The sequence below is a fragment of the Haemaphysalis longicornis genome, unplaced genomic scaffold (genome assembly GCF_048455015.1).
Source record: "Haemaphysalis longicornis isolate Haplotype H1 unplaced genomic scaffold, Haemaphysalis longicornis Haplotype H1 scaffold_3, whole genome shotgun sequence".
In the NCBI taxonomy this organism is placed as follows: Eukaryota; Metazoa; Arthropoda; class Arachnida; order Ixodida; family Ixodidae; genus Haemaphysalis; species Haemaphysalis longicornis.
This window is the reverse complement of record NW_027526335.1, coordinates 57,829,147-57,855,986: the sequence shown is the minus strand read 5'-3', so window position 1 is coordinate 57,855,986 and position 26,840 is coordinate 57,829,147. Positions and strand designations below refer to the sequence as shown.

Below are 26,840 nucleotides of genomic sequence, written 5' to 3'. Positions count from 1 at the left end.
ATTCTGTTCATGGACATAAGGCAAACAAGCTACAACACCATTTTTATTTCACGGCACTTCGGCATTTCGATTCCACGCTAATGTGCTATCTAAGGTGTAGTCTCGTTGCAGGGTTATCCTTTTCCCTATTGCATTGACCAGTAAGCAACGGTCACAGCAAGACACAGTGCTACGGCACTCAGTGCAATGATAGTTCGCATATATCCCGTCCATTGGCCTTCGATCTTCTCTTGTGGCTCTGCCTTGACTTCTCTTGCTTCCAAGTCCTGTTCCTGCAAATGACAAAGAAACGGTGACGCACTTACGAGTTAGTAGAATAAACGCCTCATGACAGCGGCCATCAATACAAGGGGGTATTCCAGGTTGTTTAACAAAATGACATTCAGAGCATCAAAAAACAGGCAATAACAGTAACTCAAGAAAACAAAACATGCATGAAAGAATAAATCTCTTGGGTTCAAAAATTCATACTGGAGTCAAATACAGCCATTGCTTACGGTTAGAACGCTTCTAAAATTTTTGAACATGCCTTTGATTTGATAATACCCATTGCCAAAGCACACATAAACTGGCATTCCAGCTCGCATTAAAACCCAGCCACACGTCACAAACTGGAATGCCGAGGTGCTTTATGGTCGTTTCTGGTGGCCTATTTTGACTCTTGCATATGTTGTCAGGTCTAAACAATGGCTAGCTTATTCCCTGGCTTGGGTACCTTGACATCCATTTAAAATTTCACATTGTGGTGAACGATCAGGGTGACTGAATAACTCGCAGCATGAAAAGGTAACTGAATGACACCGCCCTGCTTCTACGGTGTTTTAAAATCAAAGTGCGTGACGCATCACTGCTACAAACGTAGGAGCTGCTAGGACTAAGAGGTCAAAATAACACAATTCATCATCCAAGCATAAGAAGGCCCCCAAGAAGCGCTTACTGGAAAGCAAAGCTATAGCGACAGCGTTACAGCCACACAGAAGGGAGGGAGCCGCTGGCAGCATTATTTTAGCTGTGCTCGGACTCGCTTCTGTTTAGGTGGCAAGACTGAAGCTCGTCATCTCCAAGGTATTTTATGACCTCTGATCAGCACAAAGATTATGTACTTGCAGCCACTGTGTGGTATTGCTCTACACTAAAATGGGGATCCATCGAAGACTGATAGCAATTGGGGCATTTATGACTTGCACCCCATTATCTGTGTGAAGCTGCAACCTACCCAAGCCCACTCAACTTAAAGGAAAAGAAGTGGTCTTTACGCAGGCGTTCAAATTTTCTGGACTAGAATGAATTAAAACAGCATTTTCGATAACCTTAGGGCATAAAGCGCACATTGGAAACATTAACATTTTTCCTCAGGAAAAATTCTGTTTGATTCGGTAACTTCTTGCAGTCATTTGGCATCATTTGATACGACCTGAGCTGAAATTACGCACGTGCATAACCTAAAAAAGAGTATTTCTTGTAAGGGTGGCCCCGAAATGCCTGGCCTCAATCTATGCAGCCCTACTGACCTGCACGCTAGAGCGGCACTCGTCGTTGCAGTTGAGGCTCTCCTTGAGTTCGCTGCAGGGCCCTTCCGCCTTGCGGTGCTTGCACGGGCAGCGCACGGTGACCCGCTTGCGGCACTGGCTTCGAGGGGCGCACTCCCCCGGGTGGCAGGTGAGGGGACACCGGTGGCCACATGCCAGCTGGGGGGAGAAGCACCCGGTGTATAAGAGTGCAATGTGTTGCAAGAGAACCACTGGGCAGCGTGACCCACCTGTTTGCAGCAGCGGTTCTTGCAGCTTTGCAGTGCCGCCTGCGCTTCCGTGGAGTCCGATGCGGTCCACTGGTGGCAGGACACGTAGATGGGGTTCAGTCCACAGTGGCACTTCATCTTGATGTACCTGCAAATCGTACGGAGGCTCCTTGGGTGGGGAACACTGCTGCACGCTCAGCTTTAGTGGGAAGTTGCTAGGTGACGGTAAGTGTAGTGCCAACTTCATCACCGGAAGTCTGGACAAAGCAGTCGTCACTGGCCCTGTATACGGAATTCAAAATCTTGGGAAAAGTGGTGTCAAATCTGTGGAAAAGTTCTAGCTTGGGGGGGCCGGCACGATGGCTTCGGAACTTGTAACAAAGGCTTCACAGTGCCCCCCTTTGTGTACATAAAGAGAGAATGTGCAAACTGACTGACCAATGCCCAACTCTTGCCCTGGACTTCGAAAAAATGAAGCATTCAGGAGGCACAACCCAACTATTTACACATGACAAAAGCAAAGGGCCATACCTAAAGGGTTGCATGAAAAAAGTGTAGTGTTGTCTGCTGCTCCATGCCAGCACATTCATCCACGTGGTATGTGGCATGCGGCAAAAGCTTTCGCATCACATGTGAGAGGCTTGCCATCCCCGCAAGTTTTAACATGAAACAGCAGCAGCAGACACCAACTTACCAATGCCATTTACTACACAGCACTAATAAAAAAAAAAACATTTTCTCCCTCCTAATGCACCTCTTACTAGTCACTTTACCCTGATGCAAAGTTGGTGCTCCTAAAGCCCCTTCTCCGTGACCCACCTAGATGCACGAAATTCTTGCACCTCTCTTTTGTGATGTGAGCATTAATGAGACAAACTTGTATCGTTTGACCCCTCAGGAGTGGAAATCACTACGAATGGGGCTAAAATGTGCTTGCAGCAGCTCAGCAAACGTGGGGAGGTGAACTACAGCAAGGAGTCTAGCAGCCATGGCCAGAGGCACACTTACTGGGTGCATGGAGCGCAGTCGCCTGGGTGGCACGGCTTGTTGCACGGGTGGTTGCAGCCCGGTGGTCGCGGCTTCTGGCAGACTTCCTCGCAGGGGCTGCAATTGTAGCCAGCCTGCGTGCAATTGTTACGAGAAAGGCCCACTGTATACAAACCCCACAATAATGAAATCCCACGAATACGAAATACCCGCGTTAACGAAATATTTTCAGATTCCGCCAACGTCCGTATAAGCCCATGTATTTCATGTCTCGTGGCAACGAAATTTTTTGGAAAGCGATCCCATGTTAATGAAGTTCGCTGCAAGTCTAGTCAGCATTTTATCTGCCCATTTGAGGCTATACAGAATCCTAAAAGCGCTCAAATGCATCTTTTTTGCACTCAAAGTGGGTAAACTTCTGCCACAGAGCGCTTGCGTGGCCGCCGCCTTACTTGTTTACATAAATGACTGTGCAACAGGCCGTGGAGGCAGCCTCGCAGCAACACCACCAAGGGGCAACACAAGGCGACCCACAGCACAGCACGTCTTTGGCTTTGACTTGGGCTACACTAGCCAGCTACTGCTGAACAGTGCACGTGTGTTCGTTGTGTTTGTGGCACTCAGCACGTTTGTTCTCAATCAAATGCAGAAGTTTTTATCGCTGCAAGATACGGCAGCCATAATTGCCCAAGTCAGTGGCCTTGGTAGAACAAGGGAGGATAGCGCGGACGAGTTTGGAACCGCCTGCAGGTCACTCTAACATTTTGAAAAGAAAGGGCGCCACTCTTTCACGGCGCTCATGTGCAAAAAACAGTGACGGCTGTGGCCTTTCTGGACGTCAACAAAGCGGTGCACATTGGAACAACGAGGTGCCACTGTTTGACAAAGCCCGTCAACACAGGAAGATCGACTTCGCTTGCATGTTCGGACATGCTCGGTGCCGAGGACTAGGGAGCAAAACCTGCAGAAAAAGTGAACTCGCGGAATGTTTTGGAGGAATTTGACACAATTCGGTCATTCTTTGGCATGCACGACTAGCAATGAAGTTACTTCAAGGTAAGGCTCACAAAGTAATATAACCTACTTTCGGAAATAAGTTTTCTGTTTGCGGGTGATTTTCCTGTCATTTATGTTTCATTCTCGCGTCAACGAAATTCTCACTAAAGTGAATTTTTTGGCTTTCCCCGGCGGATTTGTTATTGCAGGGTTCGACTGTATATACAAAAACCCTTGCACATCTGCTCACCGCTCTGTTCCTTACCTGCGTGTCACTGGGCGCGTCTTCAACAATGTGGCACTCGTAGGTGCAGGTGTGGTTGCCACAGGTCAAGGAACGGCCGCAAGGTCTCCCACACGAGTGCGGCCGCAGCTCTGAGCACGGGAATGTACTGACCTGCACCAGGAAATTGGGAGAAAGAAAAGGAAAACAGACCCCTTAATTCTGCCGTGCATGGAGACGGTAACACTATAGCATGCAAAGAAATGAGCTGTCAACCCCGCAAATGCTTCGAACATCGGAGACTTCTCTGCTGGCAAGCATGCCAAATTTTGATGCATTAGCAGATGGGGAGATTTCTGGGTTTTTCTTTCGTCCACTGGGTGCAATAAGCATTCCAAAGTTGAAATAGTGATAAATAAAAATAAAGGGGGGCAGGATAAAGCAATCCCTTGCAATTGTGGCTCCCAATGGCAATGTGACTACACTCAATTGTAAGCATTACGAACATTCTACAAGGGTCAATCTACGTAGAGCAGAATGTGAACAAGGACCAAACCACACACACACACACACAAAAAAAGATTTAGATACCAAAAACAGATTTAAATGCAATGGTGTTCACTGGCTGTCCCGCAGAATTCTGTTGGAAAGTTGATGAAGCCACTTCCAGAACATCCTTGTATTTGGCCTCGCCAGCTGTTTGTCGCTGCACTATTGTCCTGGATAGGCATCACGAGAACTTCAGCACACAGCAGAGAAGCATTACAGTGACTGCTAGCCAGTGCATTACTTCGTGAATCACAGGTCTCTGGTGTTTCAAACGCCCGAGAACCAGCAACTGGTTCTCAGGTGTTTGAATTTTGATGATGTGGCATCTTAATTTGAGCCCATGACACTGAATTTCCTTTGGGCACCTGGGTCTAAGAACACTTTTGCAGCGCAGAGAGGATCAGTATTTTGGGGTACAGCTTGTACTACAAAAATGAGAAGTAGAACCATGTGAACAATACAAGGAGGTTTTTGTAACAAGGAAGGCATCATGCGGAGGGCATTCAAAAACACGCATAAATAGATGCAGCTTTGCAAATAAAACATGTTATTATTTTATGAGTAACACAAGTGATAACCATTTAGGTGATTTGCAGCCCCTGGTACAATTTTTATGTTGCATTTTTACATGGCTTTGGACCTATCAATATTATGAAATTAGGTTTGCGATGAGTAAACAAAATTGAAATGAGTGTTTTAAAACAGTCTGTAACTGTCCCGTAGACATTCTGGCCCTCAAATCAACGATTAAAGATTACGCAGCAGATTAATCGAACAAACGCAATCAAGGCCATTTTCTGTGTAAGACAAAGGGCAAACACTTCCACTTTATGGCAACTGACAGCGCAAAGGTCACTTGCTCAAAATGAAGTACTGGTCAGGTGAACAGACTAGACACCATCTTTAGGAGCTTTTATCAGCTGAATCGCAGACATTGGTTGCAGATGCATTGGAATGGCAGGAGGCGTGCTTTTTCTAGAAACAGTAGCGTGCAATGAAAGTGCCTTAGCAATTCAGGTCACTGTTGGGCAACAGTGTAGTCGTTGCCACAGAAGTAGGCACTCTTGCTAGCCTGAACCCGTGGGTACAGGGTTTGAGCAAAGTGCTTCTCTGGCCCCGCAGAATAGAGAGAGGTGCTCACACAGTGGTTCCCACGGCAGGCCAGCTGCATAGGCTGTGGGCAGGGTGGACAGGGTTGGGAGACCACCTCCATGCGGACAGCAGCCAGAGGCTCCCAGGGTCCAACGCGCTGGCCCTAAGGGAAAGAATTCCTGGTCACACAGCTGCTGTCTAATCCAAGTATGTTGAAACTGATTTGGTCATTCAATTTGTCAATCTTCGTATCCTTTTTGTTTGATTTTCAGTGTGTCATATGCTTTTGCCCCTTGAATTAAAGGTACGGCCAATTGAGAACTATGCCCGAATTTTTCAGGGTTCATATTCACCACTGGTGCAGCTTGAGGTGTTGAGAGGTATTCAGGTGGTGACACTACTCCAAAAAGGGCCCAAATAACATGCATCACGTGAGGGTTGTTCTGAATAATGCCGACGGGAGCTGCATGACCAAATGACATCCACTCATGTGCCTTTATTAAGACAAACAAAAAGGCATATCAGCTGACACAAAATTTTCATTTCCAAATGGTAAAGTGTCTTACTCGCCGGCAATAGCCATGCTCTCCAAATTTGGCAACCTTGCAACACCTATAAGTCTATTCCTTGCCGCAGAAAACACACCTAGACTGCATAGTTCTCCCTAACGATGACCACCTGGCCAAAGGCAACAGAGATCAGGCATAACCGTAACAGCACATATTTTTTCGCACACAACTCGCGCAACGAGATGGCCGCCCAAAAACAGCAGCACAGACAGTAACAGCAATTATATCATTTTATCAAAACTGCATACACGCACCCATGCCACAGAGCATCCAGCCAATGCCACACTTCCATTAAAATTTTTTCAATTCAACAACCTCGATATGCGCAATGTCGTGCCAGTACTGTTTTGCCTGCCGGGCAGAGTGAGCGGGTTACCTGCTTGGGCACAATCTTGGTCCAAACAGCAGAGTGGCAGCGAGCGCGGCATATGTGGCCGCACTTGAGACTGCGGTTGCAGACCTGAGCGCACGGTGGACAGCGACCGTCGTGGCACTTGTGCGGGTCTCGCTTCTCGTGGTGGCATTCGGGAGGAATTCTGGAAGCACCAAGAAAAGAAGAGAAGGGGCCCCGATCAGCTACAACCACAAGACGCACTGACAAATCGGCTAAACTGTGCCGTAAGTGCCTTGAATGCAGGGCTCTGCCATAAACGGTTACCATAGTCTGGTTCTGAACCTGCGTCTTTGCATAGGCCTTTGGTGCTCAGCAGGCATTCTCTCACAAAAATTTCACTTCACGCCAATAACGAAAAGTGTAGCAAACTGTCCTTATGACACACCCTTAAAAAAAAAAAGGAAAGAAAAGAAATAAAGAAAAAAAAGAAACAAGTCTTCCTGACCGGCAGGGTTGGTGGCAGGTAGGGGCCTTGGCTGACCGCTCCCGCCCACAGGGTACTGCAATCTTGGTCGCCTTGCAACGGCAGGCCAGTTCAACTTTCTCGTGACATGGATAGCAGGGGCCTGCAAATGAGAGAGCAAAGCTCATCAATAGTACGGCCCTCGCACATTTTCGCAAGATGTACTCGAACATCATTTACAACAGTCACGTTTCAGTTTCTCTTTTCCGCCCCCTTTTGCCGTGCACAAATCAAAGTATGTTATGCAACTAAGCAGTGCCACGAAAACAGCTGCACACGACAATAAAAGACAGAAAAGGCACGGTCAGGATGCATAGGATGCAGCGTTTGTGGTTGTCTTTCGCTGCGTCCCAGTTGTCTACGCTGTTTTTTCTAGCAACAAGTAGCAAACTAGCCCAAAGTCAAGCATTAGTGCATAAAATGCCCATTTTCTATGAAATTTCGTACCTCTGTTAACTCAAAGAAAGGCAGCAAAGTGAAGGCACCATTACAAAGAAACAGTACTTCAAGTGGTGTAGATGTTGAAAGCATTTTGAGAAGAGTCTGTGTACGCAAGACAGGTCAGCAGATTAATTTCAAGGGTAGTACAGTTAAACCTGGATACAACGAAGTTGACACAAATTCGCATTTTTTCGTTACATGCAGGTTTCAAGTTTAAGCTCGCGGGAATGAAGCAGAAACGAAACCAATATGCTAGGAATCAGGGATGCTGAACTCACCCTTGTTCAAGGATATAATATTTTACACTGAAAAACTGCGTGATTTGCGCTTTCCGATACTACACGGCCCCCAAATTCACAAACGTAACTACAAGTATCACTTTTGCTTTTTGATACTTTTCGGTGCACGGCCCCCAAATTCACAAACGTAACTAAGTATCACTTTTGCTTTTTGATACTTTTTGGTGCCTAACGCATTTCAAGAACCAAGCTGTTGCTGAAAGGGTACCTTTTCGCAAACTTCATGTTCTTTTCTGCGGTCAAAATTGTTGAATGGATGCTAGCTGGGACACTGCACCAGGCGGTGACGTTCTTCTTTCTCGCTGGCGGAGACAAATCTTTTCATTATCAGGCAACAGAAATCATCCACGAACCCATACCACAGATATCAGGAGACACACGCGACTACACGCCGACAGGCAGGCACAAGAGATTGCGGTGCGGGCGAAATTCGCTAAATTAGTGCATTTCGCCAGCCGATTTTTCAGAAAAAGGGCAAGAAACCTTGACTCATCAGTGTAGCGAATTCGCTACATCCAGGTTAACCGTCACAACTCCTTTGTTACACAGAGCTCACAAACACATGGGCTTCAATGAAGGTGGAAATGGGGAATTGAAAAACTTCGTTAAATGCAAGAATTCGTTACACCGAGGTTCGTTACATCCAGGCTTAACTGTACCAACTAGCCCAACAACACGCTGTACTCAGCAGACTTAAGTCAAGCAACCTAAAAATCCACGAACCATAGTGTTCCAAGATTGCAACAATCCGCCATTACCAACACTCTGAGAGACTGTCAGCCTAACTCAACACCACCATGCACTGGTGCTTGGCATACAGGTTGGCTCACTTCGTTTCAGCAAACAGAGAATGAACAAGGTCACATCTGACAGTGTTTCATGCCAAAACAAATGCCTGCACTTCTTGTCAAATGCAAACAGCATGAAATGTGTACAGCCATCTTGTTCACTGCCCAAGGAGCTGCCGACTAACACGGCTCTTGCAGCCTGGATGCCTTTCCCAATTCCTCTATGTCCGATTCCTGCATGGACAATCAGTGCAGCTCACCCATGTGGCAGCAGCTGGAGCAGCGATGATTTTTGCACGGCAGGGCACGCCCACAAGGCTGCTCACAGGGGGGGCAACTGCCATCGCAGCACTGGAGGCCAGAAGAGGGGAGGGAGAGGGGGAGACGAGGCTGAGCAAATGCCATTTGACCACCCCAGCCTGGCTTAGTGTCAACTCTATGCCTGGAACGTTGCTGAAAGGCAACTGGCACTTTTGATGCAGGTTTCTTCCCACGACAGAGAGGTGCCTAGAAGAGCAGAAATATATGAGGCTGGATTGGCCGTGCTTAACTTTAGCTCAAGCCTTCAGTTACCAAATGCTGGATTTCTCACTTTGGTGTCTTCATTCAAAAAGGCACCGCACCCACTTCGATGTTTCAGTTAAATTGTCTGAAAGTTTAAAACAAGGTGCTTATATGGTATTCCAAAGTGTTCTTTTTCACTCTGAGAACAGCAATCCAATAATCAGCCGTCTGGTCTGTTTTTATTTTAATCTGCTATGTTGTTGACAATCACCACACAGCTGCTGCTGCGAATAGTTTTAAAAGAAGCAGAAGCAGCGGAAGATAATAGCTTGGAGCGTGCCTTGCGACTGCAGGGATGTCTGCGGCAGTCCCTGAGCCTCTTGCACTTGGTCTCGCAGGTGTACTCCCGGCTGCACGGAACCTCTTTCTCCCGGGCCCCACACCGACACCGTTTGGGACGGATCTGCAGGCACTGGGGACACCAGGAGCAGGGCAGCGAGCACCATGCATGTCACAAGTGGATACGCTCTGCCACAAAGTCTATCAATTCAGTAATACTCTGACAGGGGTGGTCATATAAAAATCGTGCTATAGGCCTACAGATAACGCAAAAACCACACCACTTAAAACTAGACATTTCAGACATATGGAAGGGGTGGTGGCATGCTCTGCTATGCAGCGGCCACTTCGCCATTGACCGCAAGAGCCCACTATCATCACCATGGGCCGCTGTGCCAACGTCAGCAGCGCGTGGCCTCTGCGCGCAGGACGAGCCACGCGCCAGAGAGAAAGAACACCCAGGCTTCATCACTGCTCGGCCACACGCTACAGGCGCTCCCCGTATCGCGGGCTCGTGCTGCCTATCGAATCTCCTCTGCAAATAAATGTAGGCCCTGCCGCACGACCACATCGGCTCCTACAGCTACAAGGCCAGGGTGTCTAGCAAATTGCCTAATTCAATTTCCCTGACTTTTCTATGCTTTCCATGACCATTTTAGTTGAAATTCCCTGACCGATACAACAGGCGCCATTCTATGGAAATGGTCTGTGAAGCATATAAAAAGCGTAGAGAAAACACATTCTATTGTAGGGAAAAACGCATTTGTTGCAACTGCCCTCATTCTCAAAATGCACCTTGATTAACTTCAGTTTGTTCAGTTTGAAGTTTGCTTGCCTTCAGTTATGGCTTGAGAGAATTTATACTTCATCTTGCAGGGCAGAAGCTTCAAGTTGCGCTTCAGCGAGCGCCTTTTGCTTTTTTTCTCGACTGTCCTGGCTTGACATGCAACGTGACCCTAAGGCATGTCTAAGACATGGTGATGCCTAAACCATACATCATGTTTCTTCTTGATTATGTAATTCTGGCTCTCGATGTCATAAGAAAGAAGTGCTTTCAAGATTAGCTCCCAAAGAGCACTGCCTTTTAAAATTCGCTGGAAAAAAAAAAAAAAAAAAAAGGTGCGTTGTGCGTGCGATTTGGGCACCATCTACATTGTCCCTCTGTGCAAGTGCACCCAGCAACCTAAGCCAGTTGCGAGCTGTGTGAACTGCAAGGCGAGTTTTTGCACGCAATTTGTGCACAGTATTTTACGGCTGCGTCGACGATTTCGTGCCTGCAGTGGCTACTTTCCGGCACAAGCAAGTGTGTTAGTGCCTTCAGCAGCATTTATAACGCGGTCATTGGAGCTACCGCACTACTCTGCGGCCGGTGCCGCCGCCATGTTGCTGGCGCCTGCCGCTCGGCACGCACCGTGCGGGTGGTTTCCGCGGCGGCATCAGAGCGCCTCTGGCGTGCGCGGCACTTTTCGCTTGCAGAAGAATCAGGAAACGTTTCATGCAGTTCACGCTTTCGTCGCGCGCAAACGTGTTGTGTGCGGTAACTTCTTGGGGGCCTCCGACACTGGTTTCCCCTATTTTAAAACTGTGTGGGCAGGCCCCAAAGTGGTTTTCCCCGACTGGTACTACTTGATTGAAAAATTCCCTGACAATTTCCTGACTCTTCCCGGTGGCTCGAAATTCCCTGACTTTTCCCTGTTTTCCCAGTCGCTAGACACCCTGAAGGCACTCTAGCTGAATACATTAGCGCAGATCAGTATGTTTTGACACAGAGAAGTTGATATTTTTTCCATGACGCAAGGGCTAACATGATAAAAAGCCAGAAAGACTGGCTGGGTGCCATACATATACGCAGGCACAATCAAAAGTAAACATATCCAAAGTTTGTAAATTCAAGAAAATTCTTCCGCGGGAGTGTGGGTGGTTTCCAAGTTCAGAGACAGACTCCCTCAAAGACTGGCGGCCATGATTGCGGTGAAGAAATTGGCCCAAATTCATAAATCCGGGCTCTGTTTACTTGAGAGTGACTGCACACTGTCTCCTGCCTTCTTCCTCCTCTTTGAACCAAAATTTTATTCTGCCACATTGGCTGGGAACAAAAGGTCTCACCGGCGGACAGCTGCCCGCGTGACAGCGCTGGCTGCAGTGGTGGATGCCACAGGCCAAGAGCTTGTCACAGGTGTCCCCGCACACCCCCACATCCTCAGTGCACGGAAGCTCCCATTCTGGACAAGAGGGAGGAAGGGGAGAGAGACACATTAGGCACCCGTCACAACCACTGGACAAATACCAGACCTAAAAAATTACTTTTCTACGAGCGCCATTGACCATTAGTACTTCAAACAATTATTTTCGGCACCCCACATAAACAAAGCAAAGTTCTATTCAAAATGCTTACTGTTGGTCAGTCTTGTACCTTACTTATCAGCTTCGGTAGTAGAATGGTTTAGTTAATTGTGGGGTTTAACGCACCGACGCTACTCAGACAATGAGGCACACCGTAGTGGAGGGCTCTGGATTAATTTCGACCACCTGGAGACCTTTAACACGAGCCGAAATCTCGCGCAAATGGGTGTTTTCACTTTTTTCCTCCATCAGAAGAGCAGCCGCTATGGCCTAAAAATGGTAGCAGAATGGTCTTTAAATTCTTATCCGACATTCTGACCTGCTTTCTCATGAAAACATCAGCCACTGCATTAAACAGCAACACAGGCTTTTGGTTGAACCCCTTCGAAAAAAAAAACAGCAAAACAGTAGAATCTCGATGATACGATTCTGGGTGATACGAATTTCGGGATGATACGAATTTCTGAAAAGTCCCGGCAAAATTGCATTGTTTGCAATGGGAAAAATTTCGGCTGTTACGAACGGACCTGCGCGGCCCGGCGGATGATACGAACGAGCCAGCGAGGCGCCCGACTGCCGAACAAGCAAGTGACGGCTCTCTCTCTCTCTCCATTTGTCACTCTTTTTTTCTCCGGAAACGGTCGGGCTGTTGTTTTCTGCTCGCGAAAACGCGCCCCGCACGCCCCATGCGCGCCGCGAAACCTCTCGCACGCTGCGCGCGCCGCTGCCGGCGGCGGCAACATGGCGGTGGCTTCGGCCGCGAAGTGGCACGGCCGCTTGAGCGACTGCTTCTAGCCGCTCTTTAAAATGCCGCTCAAGGCAGACACGAAGTTTCTTGTGCAGTAAAGGAGCTGATAACGTTGGCAAAAACGGTACTATAAAACACCATCCGCGCCGGTAGTGAAAGCGCCTATAAAATATCTGCCGGAGTGCTAAGCCTAAACATCTCGGGCGGAGCCACCGCGGGTTGTCTCGAGCGTTTCGCAAGTCGTCAGCGTCTTTTTCTGACCGAGGTAGGCGATACCGCGGGCGCGAAATCGTCAATGCGGCCGTGAAAATACAGCGCGCGCAAAGCCGAGGCCTGCGAATCGCGTGCAAAAACGCACCACGCCGTTCACGCTTGACTGTTGCGGCGTGTAGCGAGCTTGGACACCGGGAGTGAGGAGACAAGCGCGAATCTAGGCGAAGCGTTGCGTTACGCGCTCCAGAAAGGACTGCTTTGTGACGTGGGGGTTTAAAAAAAGCAGAAAAAATCACGGATTTGTTCACGCGAAAGTAAGAAAAGAAATAAACGAAGACTTTTTTCAGCGCTCAATTTTTTGGTCTGTGTTGGTTCATACGAATTTCGGATGATACGAATATTTTTCGCGGTCCCGCGAGATTCGTATCATCGAGATTCTACAATACAATATTTTGCTACTAGCACGTGAGAATTTCACCAAGTAGCAGCAAACTGGTTTGTTCAAGGCCCTGCAAAACATAAAATAGGATGATGCAAGCCTCTAACAGCAATCACTGTGCAAAAAGTGCTGGAATTCTCGTGTTGGTTTTCGCAGGCGATTTGTAACCCACTTGATTGTTTCGCCATGGTTGACCCCTCACTGCAGTGCTGCCTGGCCGACACTCGCCCAAACACCAGATAACACACCACCAAACAACAGCCCAGGGAGAGAGGTACGTAGGCGGGAAGAAATGCACAGCAGACAGCAAACAACCTACTTGTTTTTCCACACGGGCACTCCCTAGGTCCAGACCTTGGGCATGACAGGCAGGCGCCTTTATGGCACACAGTCTCGCACCTGTGCTGTCTGCATGACAGCAGTTTGCCACAGACCTGCAAACAGGGCGTTTAAGTTTTTTGAAGGCACAGCTCCAAACACGTTCCCCAACCTACAAGGAACAAGGAGGTTTGGCAGGCCTGGGGGGGCCTCAATCACATACATGTCCAGTCAGAAATAAACAGAGTACGGCAATGGCAGCCAAATTGTATTGTGGAGCTGCCTGAGTCAGCCGACAAGAATCATGGCATGCGATGTGTTAGCAGTGCCCCCCGCTGCCCATCTTATATGTTTAATTGACACACTAAGGGGGAGTACAAACGCTGACTTCCAACTAACATTTTTTTAAATAAATAAAACAGATGAATAAACAAATAAATAGAAAAACTAATGAACATTTAGCTACCGCAAGGGTACAGATAAACTTCAATATTTATGACCACTGTCAGAAAACTATTTTTGGATTGCTAATGGTAATGGCAAATTGTTTTTTCTTTTACAATGCATGGCAGCATCACGCGATAAATACTTCTCTATTTTCCTTCTCTCGATATGATTAATGCCAAAACCGGAAAGCAAGTTTGAGCACTCGTTCAGCAACTAGAAGACACCATCTGGTGCATCACCAGGCAAGTGAATAAAAGAAGATACCGGCATAATACAACAAAACACGTGACTCATAAGGTATATCATACACTGGTCAAGTGTTACAAAAAAATGTGTATACTACTTGGGCTTTTTAACGTGCAGTCTTGACAGTGCCACCCTCAACTGCTCAGCAAAGAAGGTAGCACCAGCGAAGGGAATGACAAAAAATGACATCGCATCATCAAAGATGGCCACCCCTAGGCTGGCACACTTTAAGCTGTCTATAAAAATGGCCAAAGAAAAAGGCTTCAACTCTCGCTCCAATGCAAACTTATTACGTCACCTACAAACCTTATTACCTACAAACTTATTACGTCACGACTTTCTGCCAGAAATACCCGTAATCATGCAAAATTTCATTACGCTTACTTTTTTTTTTCACCAACAAACAGGGCCGGCAAATACTAGTACACCAGATTTAAGCTTGCAAATAATTAGCCAATGTACTCCTGTTATTAGTTTTTTTTTTCCCCCTTCACAATGACCATTACTGAATAACGAATAAAAAAAATAATAAAGGTAGTTTGCATGACAGTAGCGCTCCATTTAATGGATGTTTGCTAGTCATGCAATCAGCTAAAGAATTCTTGGGACTCCTAAGCAAATGGCATACCCTTCACACACAGACATACCGTAATTACCCGATTTTAGCGCGCCCCCGATTCTAACGCGCACCCTATTTTCCTGGCAAAAAAACCGAAAAAACTTGCATTTCCGATTGCAACGCGCACGGAACTTTGTGAGCAAGAAAAACGAATGCGAGATAAACGGGCGATTTATTTCTCGAAGTAATCTCACCCATTTCCCTCCTCGTCGCTCACCGCTGACCACAACATCTCGTCCTTGGTGCCGTCAAGCGCGTTCGCGATGCCACACTGCATAACGAACGTTCAACCATGATCGAGGGATCATGGCCCACGCCTCGCACGCCCATCCTGCGATCTTCTCCAGAGGCGCACGCTTCAGCCGACCACTCGTTTTGAATGCGCGAGAGCCGCTGCTGCCATTGCTGTTATCAAGTGCGCAAGTGGAACGATTTGACGATTTGTGTGAACGCCGATAGAAAAGCCTGGGCGCCTATGCTTCCCGCGTCCGAAAAATCGTTGCTAAAGCTTTGGCGCCATCTTGAGATGGCCGAGATGGCGATGGGCGAGACGAAATTTCTGTTGTTTCGGCAGTTTCGGTTTCGTATCCGATTCTAACGCGCATGCGATGTTTCGACCTATTTTTCCGGAAAAAAGGTGCGCGTTAGAATCGGGTAATTACGGTACTGCTGCAATGCCCATTTTGTTAGTGCATGTGTGTTCCTGGTTCCAAAAAAAATGGTACCGGCGGCCATCTTAAGCTGCATAAATATGATCCGACAGCAGACTGCAACAGTCAGAAATTCCAGCTCTAGAACTTACTTTTTGACACTGCCACGTTGGGTCGGCACAGGGTCTGTCTGTTTTTGATGCTCCACACAAGCAAGCCTGCTGGCTTTTTCGTGGGCAAGGCCTGCAATCGCCTGCAGGAAGTACCAATCATGGCATCGTTCTTCCAGCACCCCGAATCAGAAGCACTGCAACACTGATCAACCCTTTCAGCCCTGGAATTTTTATTTCGAGCAAAAATTGCTTTTCTGCATAATTTCATGGAGTTTTGGACCTCAGAATCATAGAAAAAAGAAATTGAGCTGATAGTGCATGTGTTTATTAATTTACAGGCATGACAATTATTCAACTCATTAAGCAATTAATAATTTTCTTTCGAGTAGAAAATTTTTTTCTTGTTTCCGCAAAAGCTACGAAAGCCTGAGCCTATCGAAAAAAATAATGCTGGTAGTGCAAGTATTTATGTATTTATGGACATTTTGACAAAACAAGATTTCAGTTTCCTTGCCCGACTCTTCATCACACCCTGTGTCCACTGGAGCTGCTGCTTTTTCATAGCATCCAGCTCCGCAAAATAGTCACAATGGCGATGTCTATCCAGGAGGCATCCTTGAAGAGCTCTTGCCCAGAAAACAACCAGTTTTGGGTTCATTGTCAATACGCTAAGGATATTTTGTGTGGTGTCCTCAAATGACAGCACCAGGACCAAAAGGGTTAAGAAATGTGACTGGCTGTAGTGAAAACAATAACACCCATCCTAAACTGGGCTTTGCTGCTCCCTAGTCCATAAGATTACATCACACAAAAGAGCCGTGCAACCCACAGCCATAGGCAGAAGGCAAAATGGCTGACATTAGGTCACACTCAAAGATGGTTCCAATGACACTTACATAAATAAACAGAGGCAAGCATGTACCTTCCTCGTGTTGCCAATTGCGGAAGTTAAATTCAAGGTACGTAAAATCAAGGCAAATTGGGCCTCGATTATATAATAAAAGAATATAATATAAGAAAGGGGCCTTGATTATGTAATATAAGGCATATAATATCAGAAAAAAAGGCGGTGCAGGGCTTTAGTGTGCCTTTGATTCATTTACATGAAAGTAAGTTTGAATTTTTAAATCGCTCTTTAGCGTAAACATAAAACATGCGCCTTCATCCACACAGTTTGTTCGTGCCTGTCACATTTTGGAAATAACACGATGGACTGTGACGTATGTATGATATGTGGTCACACAGGTTTAGGTTGTAGTATTTAGATGTGTGTCTGCTCTAATAAAAAAATCATTTGTGAGTCAGCACTGTGGTTTGTTGCCTCTTTTCTTAGTGTCCGTGTGTAAGTGCACTACCATCAAGATGTTCCAAATGCAAATGAGGCCAGCGGGTTGTCACTTAACACGAAAAAGAAGTCCAGGAATGCTCTGACCCCAAATCAGCACTATGTTCATATTTCTTCACACTACCTCCAGATGCAAATCCCAAAACAGGCAGATATTATGAGTATATATTGTCCACTATAAAATCCACCAGTGAAGCCCGAGAAGAGGAGGCAGCAGGAGAAGTGACAGTGCGAGTGCTTCCTCACCCGAGTGGCAGGTGAGCTCGCACCTGTGCTGGGTGCAGGACAGCAGCTTCCCGCAAGGCTTCCCGCACGACCAGAGGCGGGAGCTGCAGCGCCTGGCCGTGGGCTGTGCTTTGCCGCAGTGGCAGGTGCTCTGCACCATCTTGGGGCACGGGGGACACGGGCCTGGAGACAAGGGGGGGAAGGGCAATGCACATTACACCGCCAACACAGTGTACGGGCCAGGGCCAAATATAGTCCAGGCACTTCTCTGCTACGCAGTTGCATTGCCAAAGCCCATTACGCCATCTGTGCCCAAAAATGGGCACAGATCAGCAGTACGTCCGCTTTTACTTTCTCATTTCTCATCATTGAACGCATCGAAAGGCGAGTAGTCGTCGAGGTTAGCTGGAGTGGAAAGCACTTAAACCTTGAAAGTAGCGACAAGGACTAGAAAGACAACAACACCGGAAAAAGCACTACTCGCCGTGCTCACATGCATGCCCTTGTGCACGCTTCTCCACTGGCAATCATGGCGCACAGAGTGCAAGCCCCCTAGCGGCAGGCTTCCCAGCTGGCATCATCCTCCCCCTCTGGAGACTTCTCTCCCCAACCTAGGTAACGTTAGAATGCGGGATTGCTCTGCTCAGGGTTTTTCTGCAGAGGTGTGAAACCGCGCAGGTCAGACAAAGGACAAAGGAGCTGATATTCCTCGGCCCCGAGGCAAGACAATTCCCTCACAACGGGACAAACCAAGTCGGCAACCATGGTTGAGTAAGCCGCGAAGATGGAGCCGAGCTTGTGGAAACTCCATCGCCCATCCAAGCTCAGGACAGCCTGCCCATTGCGAGTTCCATATTATGACCGAGCAATAAAGGGTGGTTTGCCGACATGGCCTGGCCCCAAGCGCATCCTTGGCACCCCTCCTGGTGAGTCAAACGAACATCAGTGGCGTTCCCGCGCCGCCACGGTGGGGATTGTGGCTTTGGTTCTTGTGTTCTATCTTGCTAGCCGGGTAATATAGGCCGTGTATAGCCGTGACCCCCCCAAGACTAATCAAATGAGCAATGATATATCTGGACTGGGGCGAATTGACATGCGTCCAAGTAAGCCAGTGATTTCAGTGGTGAACAGGTTAAAAGCAAGAATTTAGGAAAGTCCAGCACTGCTGTACAAAAAACAAACAATTTTAGAAGAAAAAAAAAAGGCTCCCCGCACACGATACCTGGGTGGCACAGGAGCAAGCAGTGGTGTCCGCAGGCGGGCTGCAGTTTCCGCGAGCAGGTCTGGCCGCACGAGTGCGGCACCAGCCAGGGGTCGTATTCGGGGTTCACCTTCTGGCCACAGAAGCAGCGATACACGTCCAGTCCCTGCCTGCTGCTGTAGTCCTTGCGACACTTTGGGCTGCAGGGAGCGGCAGTGGCGCCAGTGCATGCAGTTGCACACTTGCAGCCCAGGCAGATAATCATAACTGGAACACCTCTATAGGTATATAATGAAGTGACACCTCTTCAGGAGGTGCCGCTTCATTTTAGCGAAGCTGTCAAAGCTGCCCTAGCTGGGATATTCCACCTCCTTTGTCAACGCAGATGGAAACAAGTTCAAGGTTAATTACACGCAAGCATCCAGAAGCTCTCTTACATGTTGTTCTACTCCATTTACCCACCTATCACTCTCTTGTGGTTCTCTCCCGGTAAATCAGGAGCAGGACGACAGTCACTGCCGTGTATAATTTGCCCACTCAATAGTTTCCATTCTGCAGCCAAATAATAGCTTCACCAAACCATGATTTCATCTTAAGTTAATATGCATAGAATTTTTATACATTATGACAACATGACAGCAGTTCATCACTGAAAATGTATCTGATTGCGTCCAAAATTTTGAGCAGTGACTGCAATCCCATTGTATATCTATTTTTATTTTTCATCCACGTTTGACCACAAATACCGACTCGATTCATTTGCAATAATTTACTGCAAGGTATTGAGAGGGACAGACAATCCTTCCAAGATGAAGCAGCCCGTTATTAGGCACGATTATACCAGTTTGCCTTTTACAGTTTCTGATTTTGCACAAAAAGTAGCAATACCGTAGAATTCACATTTACTAGATTCACTCCTGCTATATCCATGGTGATTCGGTACGATCTTTCAATGCACGAGTAAACTATTTCAGTCTCGTTGCTGCAGCACTTACCGTAATTACCCGATTCTAACGCGCCCCCGATTTTCCAGGCAAAAAAATGAAATAATTTGCACCTCCGATTGCAACGCGCACGGAACTTTGTGAGCAAGAAAAACGAATGCGAGAGAAACGGGCGATTTATTTCCCGAAGTAATCTCGCGCATCTCACTCCTCGTCGCTCTCCGAGAGCTCCTTGTCGCCTTTCGCTGACCCCGACATCTCGTCCTTGGTGCCATCAAGCGCGTTCGCGATGCCGCCCTTCTGAACGAATGTTGAACCATGGCTGATGGGATCGTGGCCCACTCCTCGCACGCCCATCCCGCCAGCTTCTCCAAAGACGCACGCTTCAGCAAACCGCTCGTTGTGAACGCGTGGGAGCCGCTCGTAAGCCCTGGAAGCGGCGCACCTTCGTTGCCGCTTCTCCCATTGCTGCTATCAAGCGCGCAAGTGGAATAATTTGACGGTTTGTGTGAACGCTGATAGAAAACCCTAGGCGTGCTAGGCGCCTAGATCCGAAAAATTGTTGCTAAAAGCTTTGCCGCCATCTTGAGATGGCGATGGCGATGGGAGAAACGAAATTTCAGCTGTTTCGGCAGTTTCGGTTTCGTATCCGATTCTAACGTGCATGCGATTTTTCGGCCTGTTTTTCCGGAAAAAAAGTGCGCGTTAGAATCGGGTAATTACGGTACCCTGCCTTGTAGCAGATTTTTAATGGACTTGGCTGGTTTGTCATGAATGATGCCGCACACCCATTCATAACTAGAGTAAAATAAATTTTTAAAACTTAAAACTCAACCTACATGTCTTGTTCAAGCATACTGAGTGAGAAATGTGGGCAGCATTTTTTTTTAATTAACATTTACGTGACATATTGTAGACTTGATAATGTGGTCAGCACAATGGTAGGACATTCCATATGCTCAAAAGCTTTCTCCCCCACCCCAGAAGAAAACAATGCAACCATGAAACAGGGCTCACCAGTGCCACTGCAGCTTTTCTTCGGTCACAGCTTCTTGTTGCTGCTGTTGCTGCTGCTGTTGAAACATGCTGTCCTTGGCCCATTTTTGCACACAGGTGAGGTGAAGAACACCGTAGCAGGCACCACAGGACCAGACCTGGAGCAGAAAATACCGCTCAGTGCAGTCACACTTTATTACAAAATTATGCTAATGGGGAAAGAAACTAACCCTGCCACCACGTGGCATTGTGGAAAGTGCTATTGTTCCATTGTGGCAAGTTGGAAAGAGTACAGATTTGCAATGGCTTCAAACTGACTTGGACTGTAATGTTCCAGTGAAAACACGCAAAAAGAGGTACTATTAATGCTGGCAGAAGCGTTTATTTACATGCAGAGGCAATAAAAACACAATGTAGCATTAGGAAAGTTAACAGTACACATTATCTTCTCATTTCTCTCGTTATTCTTCGTGGGACGAACACTTTCCTTCTGTGATTCTGATGGACCGACGTGAGCTGTTACAAAGAACATCTAATTTTGCAACATCTTACAAAAGTTTTAGTTTAATTGTTTTGCTCTTTTTTAAAGGAATACATTGTCACAACATTCGATAAAAGAACATCTGCACTGTGACCAACCAAAACTTCGACAAACGCACAGTTTGTAATGGCATACGAGTTGCATCAGTGAGGTTGACTGCAGTGTGGATGTTTTTTCGTATGCGTATAATGTTTAAGACTGCTCCGATAATCTTTTAAAGGAAGAGTCAAATGATTAAGACATGTTTTCACAACTACGGTGAAAATTAAGTTGTTTGCCACGGCTGGCTTGGTCCACCACATTTGCAGATGAAAAATGTCTACTACGTCCTCCTGCTAACAAAAAAACAATAAGAGCGAGACATGAAGAAAATGTGCATTATTTCCCTTTGTATGTGTTTTTTTATTTACTATGTACATAATCAGGCATTACTTCTGCATTTTACATAATTTCACACCCACAGTAACATTACCTAAAACAATTACAAAGCTAGAGCAAATATGTACTCTTCCCATTATTCCCACAATGGCGCAGACAGCTTCAAGTGCAGAAATGAATTTAGTTGATGCACATTCCACCGACTCACCCTCTCAGTTCTCTTCACATTTTCAATGCAAATAAGGCACACCACGGCGCCAGATACAAGGTTGTCGGTCAAAAACTGGACGGTCCTCTGAAGGTCACCAGATCCTTTGTCACTCAGTTCTGAAAATGTTTTGAAAAGAACGACAGCGACGAGAAAAAGAAAATTTAGAACGTGGGCACCGTGAGCAGTATAACAGCACAATGCCAAATCATTAAAAAAAAAAAAATTACTTTGTGCATCACAGAGAACAATACCCTAGATACGGTTAAGGATCAAAATATACAGCGGAATCGAATTCCTATGTTTTCACAGGGCAACAAAAAATCATTTGAATGAAAGCACGTTGTACTTCATTAAATGGAGTACGTACAAGCAGCACTGCATTAGGTGGGACATGTGAACTGTACTGACACACGAATTTCTGTAGTCATTTTTTGATTGATTGCGAGGTTTAACGCGCCGACACTACTCAGGTGATCAGGCACGCCATAGTGGAGGGCTGATTGATTTGATTGATTGTAGGGTTTAACGTGCCGACGCAACGCAGGCGATGAGGCGCGCTGTAGTGGAGGGCTCCGGATTAATTTTAACCACCTGGGGATCTTTAACGTGCGCCGAAATCTCGTAAACACAGGCGTTTTTGCTTTTCGCCTCCATCAGAAAAGCGGCCGCCGCGGCCGGGAATTGAACCCGCGATCCATAGTGGAGGGCTCCGGATTAATTTTTTTTTTTTTTTTACCACCTGGGGATCTTTAACGTGCGGCGAAATCTTGTACACACGAGCATTTTTGCTTTTCGCCTTTATCAGAAAAGCAGCTGCCGCGCCCGGGAATCGAATGTAGTCATTTTTTAATATTAATACTAGCAAGCACAGACTACCTTTATTTCAGACAAGCCGAGACTTCGACCAAATATTGAAAGAAGCAATTGCGCTGTTGTCAATTCCACTGAATTTTTGTTTTTTTATTGCTCACTTCCTAAGGGTTCTAACTTGTCCAGTTTGCATGGGCTTTTTTACATGAGTGAGGTTGTTTCCCTCTAGCTCCCATATGCATCCCCCACACGCGTTTCCATCATGGCTGGTTTATTACACCCATATCATGGACAAAACGCCTTGTGGCAAAGCCAGCTTTATCCCACATGCTCCCTAGAAAACGGCTGCAAGTCTCGTTTCATTGAAACTATTCCGCAACAAATTGCGACCATTATCATGGCGAGTTTCACTCACTTTTTCATAATTAGGTAGTTCACGGAGAATTGCAAAAGGTGCGAACTTCCTGTCGGTCAACACATGGGCTCCCACAGGAGGGAGATGGACAGCCCCATGTTTCCTAGGATAAAACTTTAGTCCTTGCAGGTTTCCTTGGGCAAACTTTTTAAGGAGTACGCTCAATCACAAACACGTGTTTCGTTTCGTGCACTCCTTTGGACTGTGCCTCAGTTAACCATGTTTTATTTCGTGCACTCGTTCAGCAGTGTGGTCCAACCCCTATCACATCTCAGTTCAGAGATGGATTCGGGCGCCCAACGACAGCTTTGCAGGAATTCTCCCTTCACAGAGTGGATTGGCCCCCAATTTCGTTTCATTCAAAATTTCACTATTTAGCTTGTCGGCCCCCAATTTTGTTTCATTCGAAACTTCACTATTTAGCTTGTCGGCCCCCAATTTTGTTTCATTCGAAACTTCACTGTTTAGCTTGTCAGCCCCCAATTTTGTTTCACTATAGAAACTTCACTATTTAGCTTATCAGCCCCCACTTTGTTTCATTCGAAACTGCACTATTTAGCTTGTAAGCCCCCAATTTTGTGTCATTCGAAACTTCATTATTTAGCTTGTCAGCCCCCAATTTTGTTTCACTCGAAACTTCACTATTTATCTTATACCAGCGCCCACTTTGTTTCATTCGAAACTGCACTATTTAGCTTGTCAGAGTTTTGCTTCCTGTGAAGGGAAATCTTTGTAATGATACGTATGTAAACAAACATGGCCTTCATATTGAGGCTTTGACAGTACGCTATCTCGACCTACATTGGGGCCATATGTCCCAAAGGACCTTTAACAAATACCAACGATTACATACAGTACACGTCCTGTAGATAAAGGTGCTCGGCATATGCGAGCCCCTGAATTTGCACAAATTAACCTAAGTCCCTCGTTACCTTTCCTTTTCCTCGCAATAATTGTTACCATTCAGGCGAACCCCACAAAATAGGGGAACTGGTGGTGACAGCAACGTACCCGAATAGGAGCCAACAACGCGAGACAGGATTCCCTCAGCTTCAAGCTCTTCTTCCGAAGACGACTGGTCGTCCTGAGTCGGCGGCAGGAATTTCTCCATGTTCGCCTGTATTTTGGCGCAGGCTTCTTCGAACTTCCGGCTGACCGCAGGCGCAGGATGCTGCGAGTCGGCGTCTCCGTTCGCGACTCTCGGCGAAGCTGCCGGTGTGCTTCTTCGTTGTGGTTGCAAAGGCACACCCCAGGCATTGCGGCTGCCTTGGGGCTCGTCTCGGCGTTGGCGTCCACGAGCACCTCTGCCACGACCGGCGGCACGGGGTTGATCCATGCTGGATGACGAGAAAATAGCGGAACAGCAGTTTCAGCTGAGCGCGCACGTCTACGTCAGCACAACCACCTGCGAAAGCTCCGAATGCCAGCATGTAGTCGTGCTTTCCTGCATGCGCAATTTGTCGTGTTTTCAGACGCATATACGAATGCGGGCTAGCACACGAGCAGTAACACGACCGGTAACGTTACAGGCTGATTTTTAACGGCAAAAGTAATGTCACGGAAATAACTGCGACAAACATTTGGTATTATGGGCACTCAGAGCGGTTTGCTCACATGAGAGAGCGGCACACCGGCACCTCCTCGCTGAAATTCGGCCAAGGTGGCACTCAGGACAGTCAAATGTGCGAACAAGAAAGCAAAGAAAACGTTAAATATAACTCCATTTAGCCAACAACCGATTGCCTGTCGGCTGCCGGCGGTGGCAAACGTCCCTGGTCGGCGGCACAGTCGGCGGCCGCCACCGTCCCGTGGTCAGTGAATACGGTTGTCGCACAGCGCATGCTCAACTTCCGAAGTCCTACGCCACGCTTCATTGGCTAGTTTCTGGCACGTGACCAAACGGAGCCATGTTCATGCATAGGTAATTTTTCAAGTAAAGTTTATTCGGAGTGTTTATCAAATTACGCAGAAACTAGTCATTGCCATGATAAATTGCTTCTAAAAACTGCATAGTTATTTTGAAAGTGTAATTATGCAAGTTTGGGCTATTCAAGTACCACGTACAAACGTGATTACTGACAATTAACGAAAAAAAAGTCGTGTAAACTCAAAGCAAAGCTTGACGCAATGCCTTCTTTAGACATCTGAATTTTATTAGTACAGAATTAATTTTAAAATTATCAACGCGATTGGATAGTTTATTGCTGGCAACTGATAACAATACCGACAATACCGTTCTTTATGAGCGCTTAAGAAACAGACAGACAAATAAATCCTTAGCATCTCATAATATTTGTTTACCTATTTGCGCTTATTTTTATCTCCTATTATTCAGCCCATCCTATGAGTCCATCGAAAACTAAAACTAACCACTGTGGGATGCGATACCGCATACAGGTAGGCTTGAAAGGTTTTGCGACAAATTTGCTGGCTATTCTGCATGTCAGAAACCTTTTGCGCAATTTTCGTTAGTTTAGGCGCCCAGGTGAAATTATTTTTTTTTTCTACTTGCCGCAGCGAAGTGACACCTTGGACCTGACCACCGCGGAAAACGCAGATGAAGGCACGAGTCGGAGCGTCCCGCGAAAAGCGCGGCCGCCCCCCGCTCGCTTCCCATTGGCTGCCACTCCTGTTACGTCGACAACGTCATTCCAATGATAATGTGCTATTCAAGATGGCGGCAGGAGGTAGCGTATAGCTCTGTCTGCGAAAGGAATTTCGATCATTTTTACACTTTGGGTTGTGAAAATTATGCCGAAAAGACGAAATGGTGAAATCCCGCTACCTTCTGGATGGGACATTGGCACCGACTTCGACGGCAAGATCTATTTCATCGACCATATCAACAAACAGACGACATGGATTGATCCTAGAGACAGGTAAGCGAGGGTACGGCCAAAGGAATGCGCGTTCCCCGTGAAGGCCCCCTCGGGCTAAAAGCTCGACGTTGTCGGGATTTCTTCGTCGATCTTTAGTTGAATCCCTACCGCACCAGTTGGTGACGATTAATTCTGCCTTTTCCAAGCGTTGTCACTGCAAAATGCCTTGGACACCGCGCTTCTATTTCGGATGTGCCGAGAACAGATAAAAAAAAAAAATGAAACGAAAGAGGAGCATTCGAAGGAATGTCGTTGCAGCACAGATGAGATGCGGGTTTGCTGGAGCGCGTAGTGTCGCGTCAACGAAAACAACTTTGCGTCGTGGTGCTGTGACAGGGGACCCAAGTTTGCGTTGCTTTCAGCATTCTGGCCCCATTTCCCCGAACAGGCCATTCGCGGGAAGCGAGCCGCACCGGCGGCAGTATTTTGTTTTTCTTGTTTTGTTTCGAGGACGGGGCTTGCGGTAGCTACTTAGCGCGCCGACTAGGACTAAAGAAAATATGCGGCTTGTTTGGCACGCGTGATGCCATCGCCTTTCGGCAACCGCGGACGGCGTGCGCGGTCTCGCAGCCGCCGTCGGCTGGTGAACGCTGCACTTGCGCGTCGGTTGCACTGGTGCTGCGGGCACATATGCGGCGAAGCTGGCATATCCGCGAACCGCTCCGGCAGAATTTGAGAGTTCTTCCGACCGATAGTTGCGTGTGCACCGCGTGCGGTGCCGGATTTCGCACGATCGTTTTTGTCGCTCGAGCCGCGGTCAAACGGGAGGAATGACGGGACGCGTTTTTTCGATCGTGTCGTGGCACGATGCCGACTCAATTCGCCGTCTTGTGCCGGGGCCGAGCGGGCAGCCCCGCACTGTTCTAGGTCAGTCGCCGCGTGCATGCAGGAAGGTCGAACGTCCCGAACGCGGCGGCACGGAATGCCGTTGCCGCATTCGCGTCGTCTGCTCCGATACTGCTCGCGCGAACACACGGAAGCGATCGGGAATGCGTTTTTAGGTTCGGCGAGGAAGGATCGCCGCTGGCACACCCGTGTTCGGCAGCAGCGGCCCGACGAGCGCTTCCCCCGCATTCCAAGAAAAGGGCCCGAAAATGATGTCAATGAGAACGGGTGAAACGTCGTCGGCGCGAGGAATGTCCCCTGTGTGTGGACGCCTATCTTTAATGGTACCCCCCTGCAATAAACAGAAACGCATGGCAGCGCGCCGCAGCTTTTGTTGTAGTGTTTTCTCTCTCCGAAATTCCGTTCACTTTCTCTCGCCCGATTTTTTTGTTGTGGTTCTTTTTTCGCGCGTGGAATGAGCGTCAGCATGTGTGCGCCGATAAGCGGCCGGGGGCGGGCGGGCTCGCGTTCCCGCCGCAAGTGGCTGGCTCC

General features: G+C 47.4%; 2 protein-coding genes across 2 annotated transcripts in view; one reads left to right on the top strand and one right to left on the bottom strand.

The window, feature by feature from the left end:
- Positions 1-12: 12 nt before the first annotated feature.
- LOC144174486 (NF-X1-type zinc finger protein NFXL1-like) lies at positions 13-24,416 on the bottom strand. The gene is made up of 19 exons (XM_077703206.1): positions 24,199-24,416; positions 23,596-23,921; positions 21,357-21,475; positions 20,251-20,387; positions 18,311-18,489; positions 17,110-17,271; positions 15,558-15,658; positions 13,445-13,559; positions 11,489-11,604; positions 9,384-9,515; positions 8,800-8,890; positions 6,994-7,114; positions 6,531-6,690; positions 5,635-5,748; positions 3,987-4,118; positions 2,747-2,859; positions 1,760-1,886; positions 1,512-1,688; positions 13-272 (listed from the first exon to the last, which is right to left on the bottom strand). Exons 2-19 carry the CDS (start codon positions 23,918-23,920, stop codon positions 126-128), a joined length of 2,568 nt encoding a protein of 855 aa, XP_077559332.1. The 5' UTR covers position 23,921; positions 24,199-24,416; the 3' UTR covers positions 13-125.
- An 804-nt stretch (positions 24,417-25,220) lies between these two features.
- Positions 25,221-26,840, top strand: part of Kibra (WW and C2 domain containing protein kibra) — a 37,087-nt gene continuing 35,467 nt past the window's right edge. Inside the window, 1 exon segment of the mRNA XM_077703195.1 lies at positions 25,221-25,463. Coding sequence (XP_077559321.1) covers positions 25,336-25,463 — 128 coding nt within the window. The 5' untranslated portion in view covers positions 25,221-25,335.

What these genes read in the sequence shown, in the direction of transcription:
- LOC144174486 (XM_077703206.1), bottom strand. Translation starts at nt 23,920, where the DNA reads ATGGATCAACCCCGTGCCGCCGGTCGTGGCAGAGGTGCTCGTGGACGC. An exon ending in ATGTGAAGAGAACTGAGAGG is followed by an intron (nt 20,388 to 21,356) that starts GTGAGTCGGTGG and finishes TTTCTGCTCCAG; the next exon opens with GTCTGGTCCTGTGGTGCCTG. An exon ending in ACCTGCCACCAACCCTGCCG is followed by an intron (nt 6,691 to 6,993) that starts GTCAGGAAGACT and finishes TGGTGCTTCCAG; the next exon opens with AATTCCTCCCGAATGCCACC.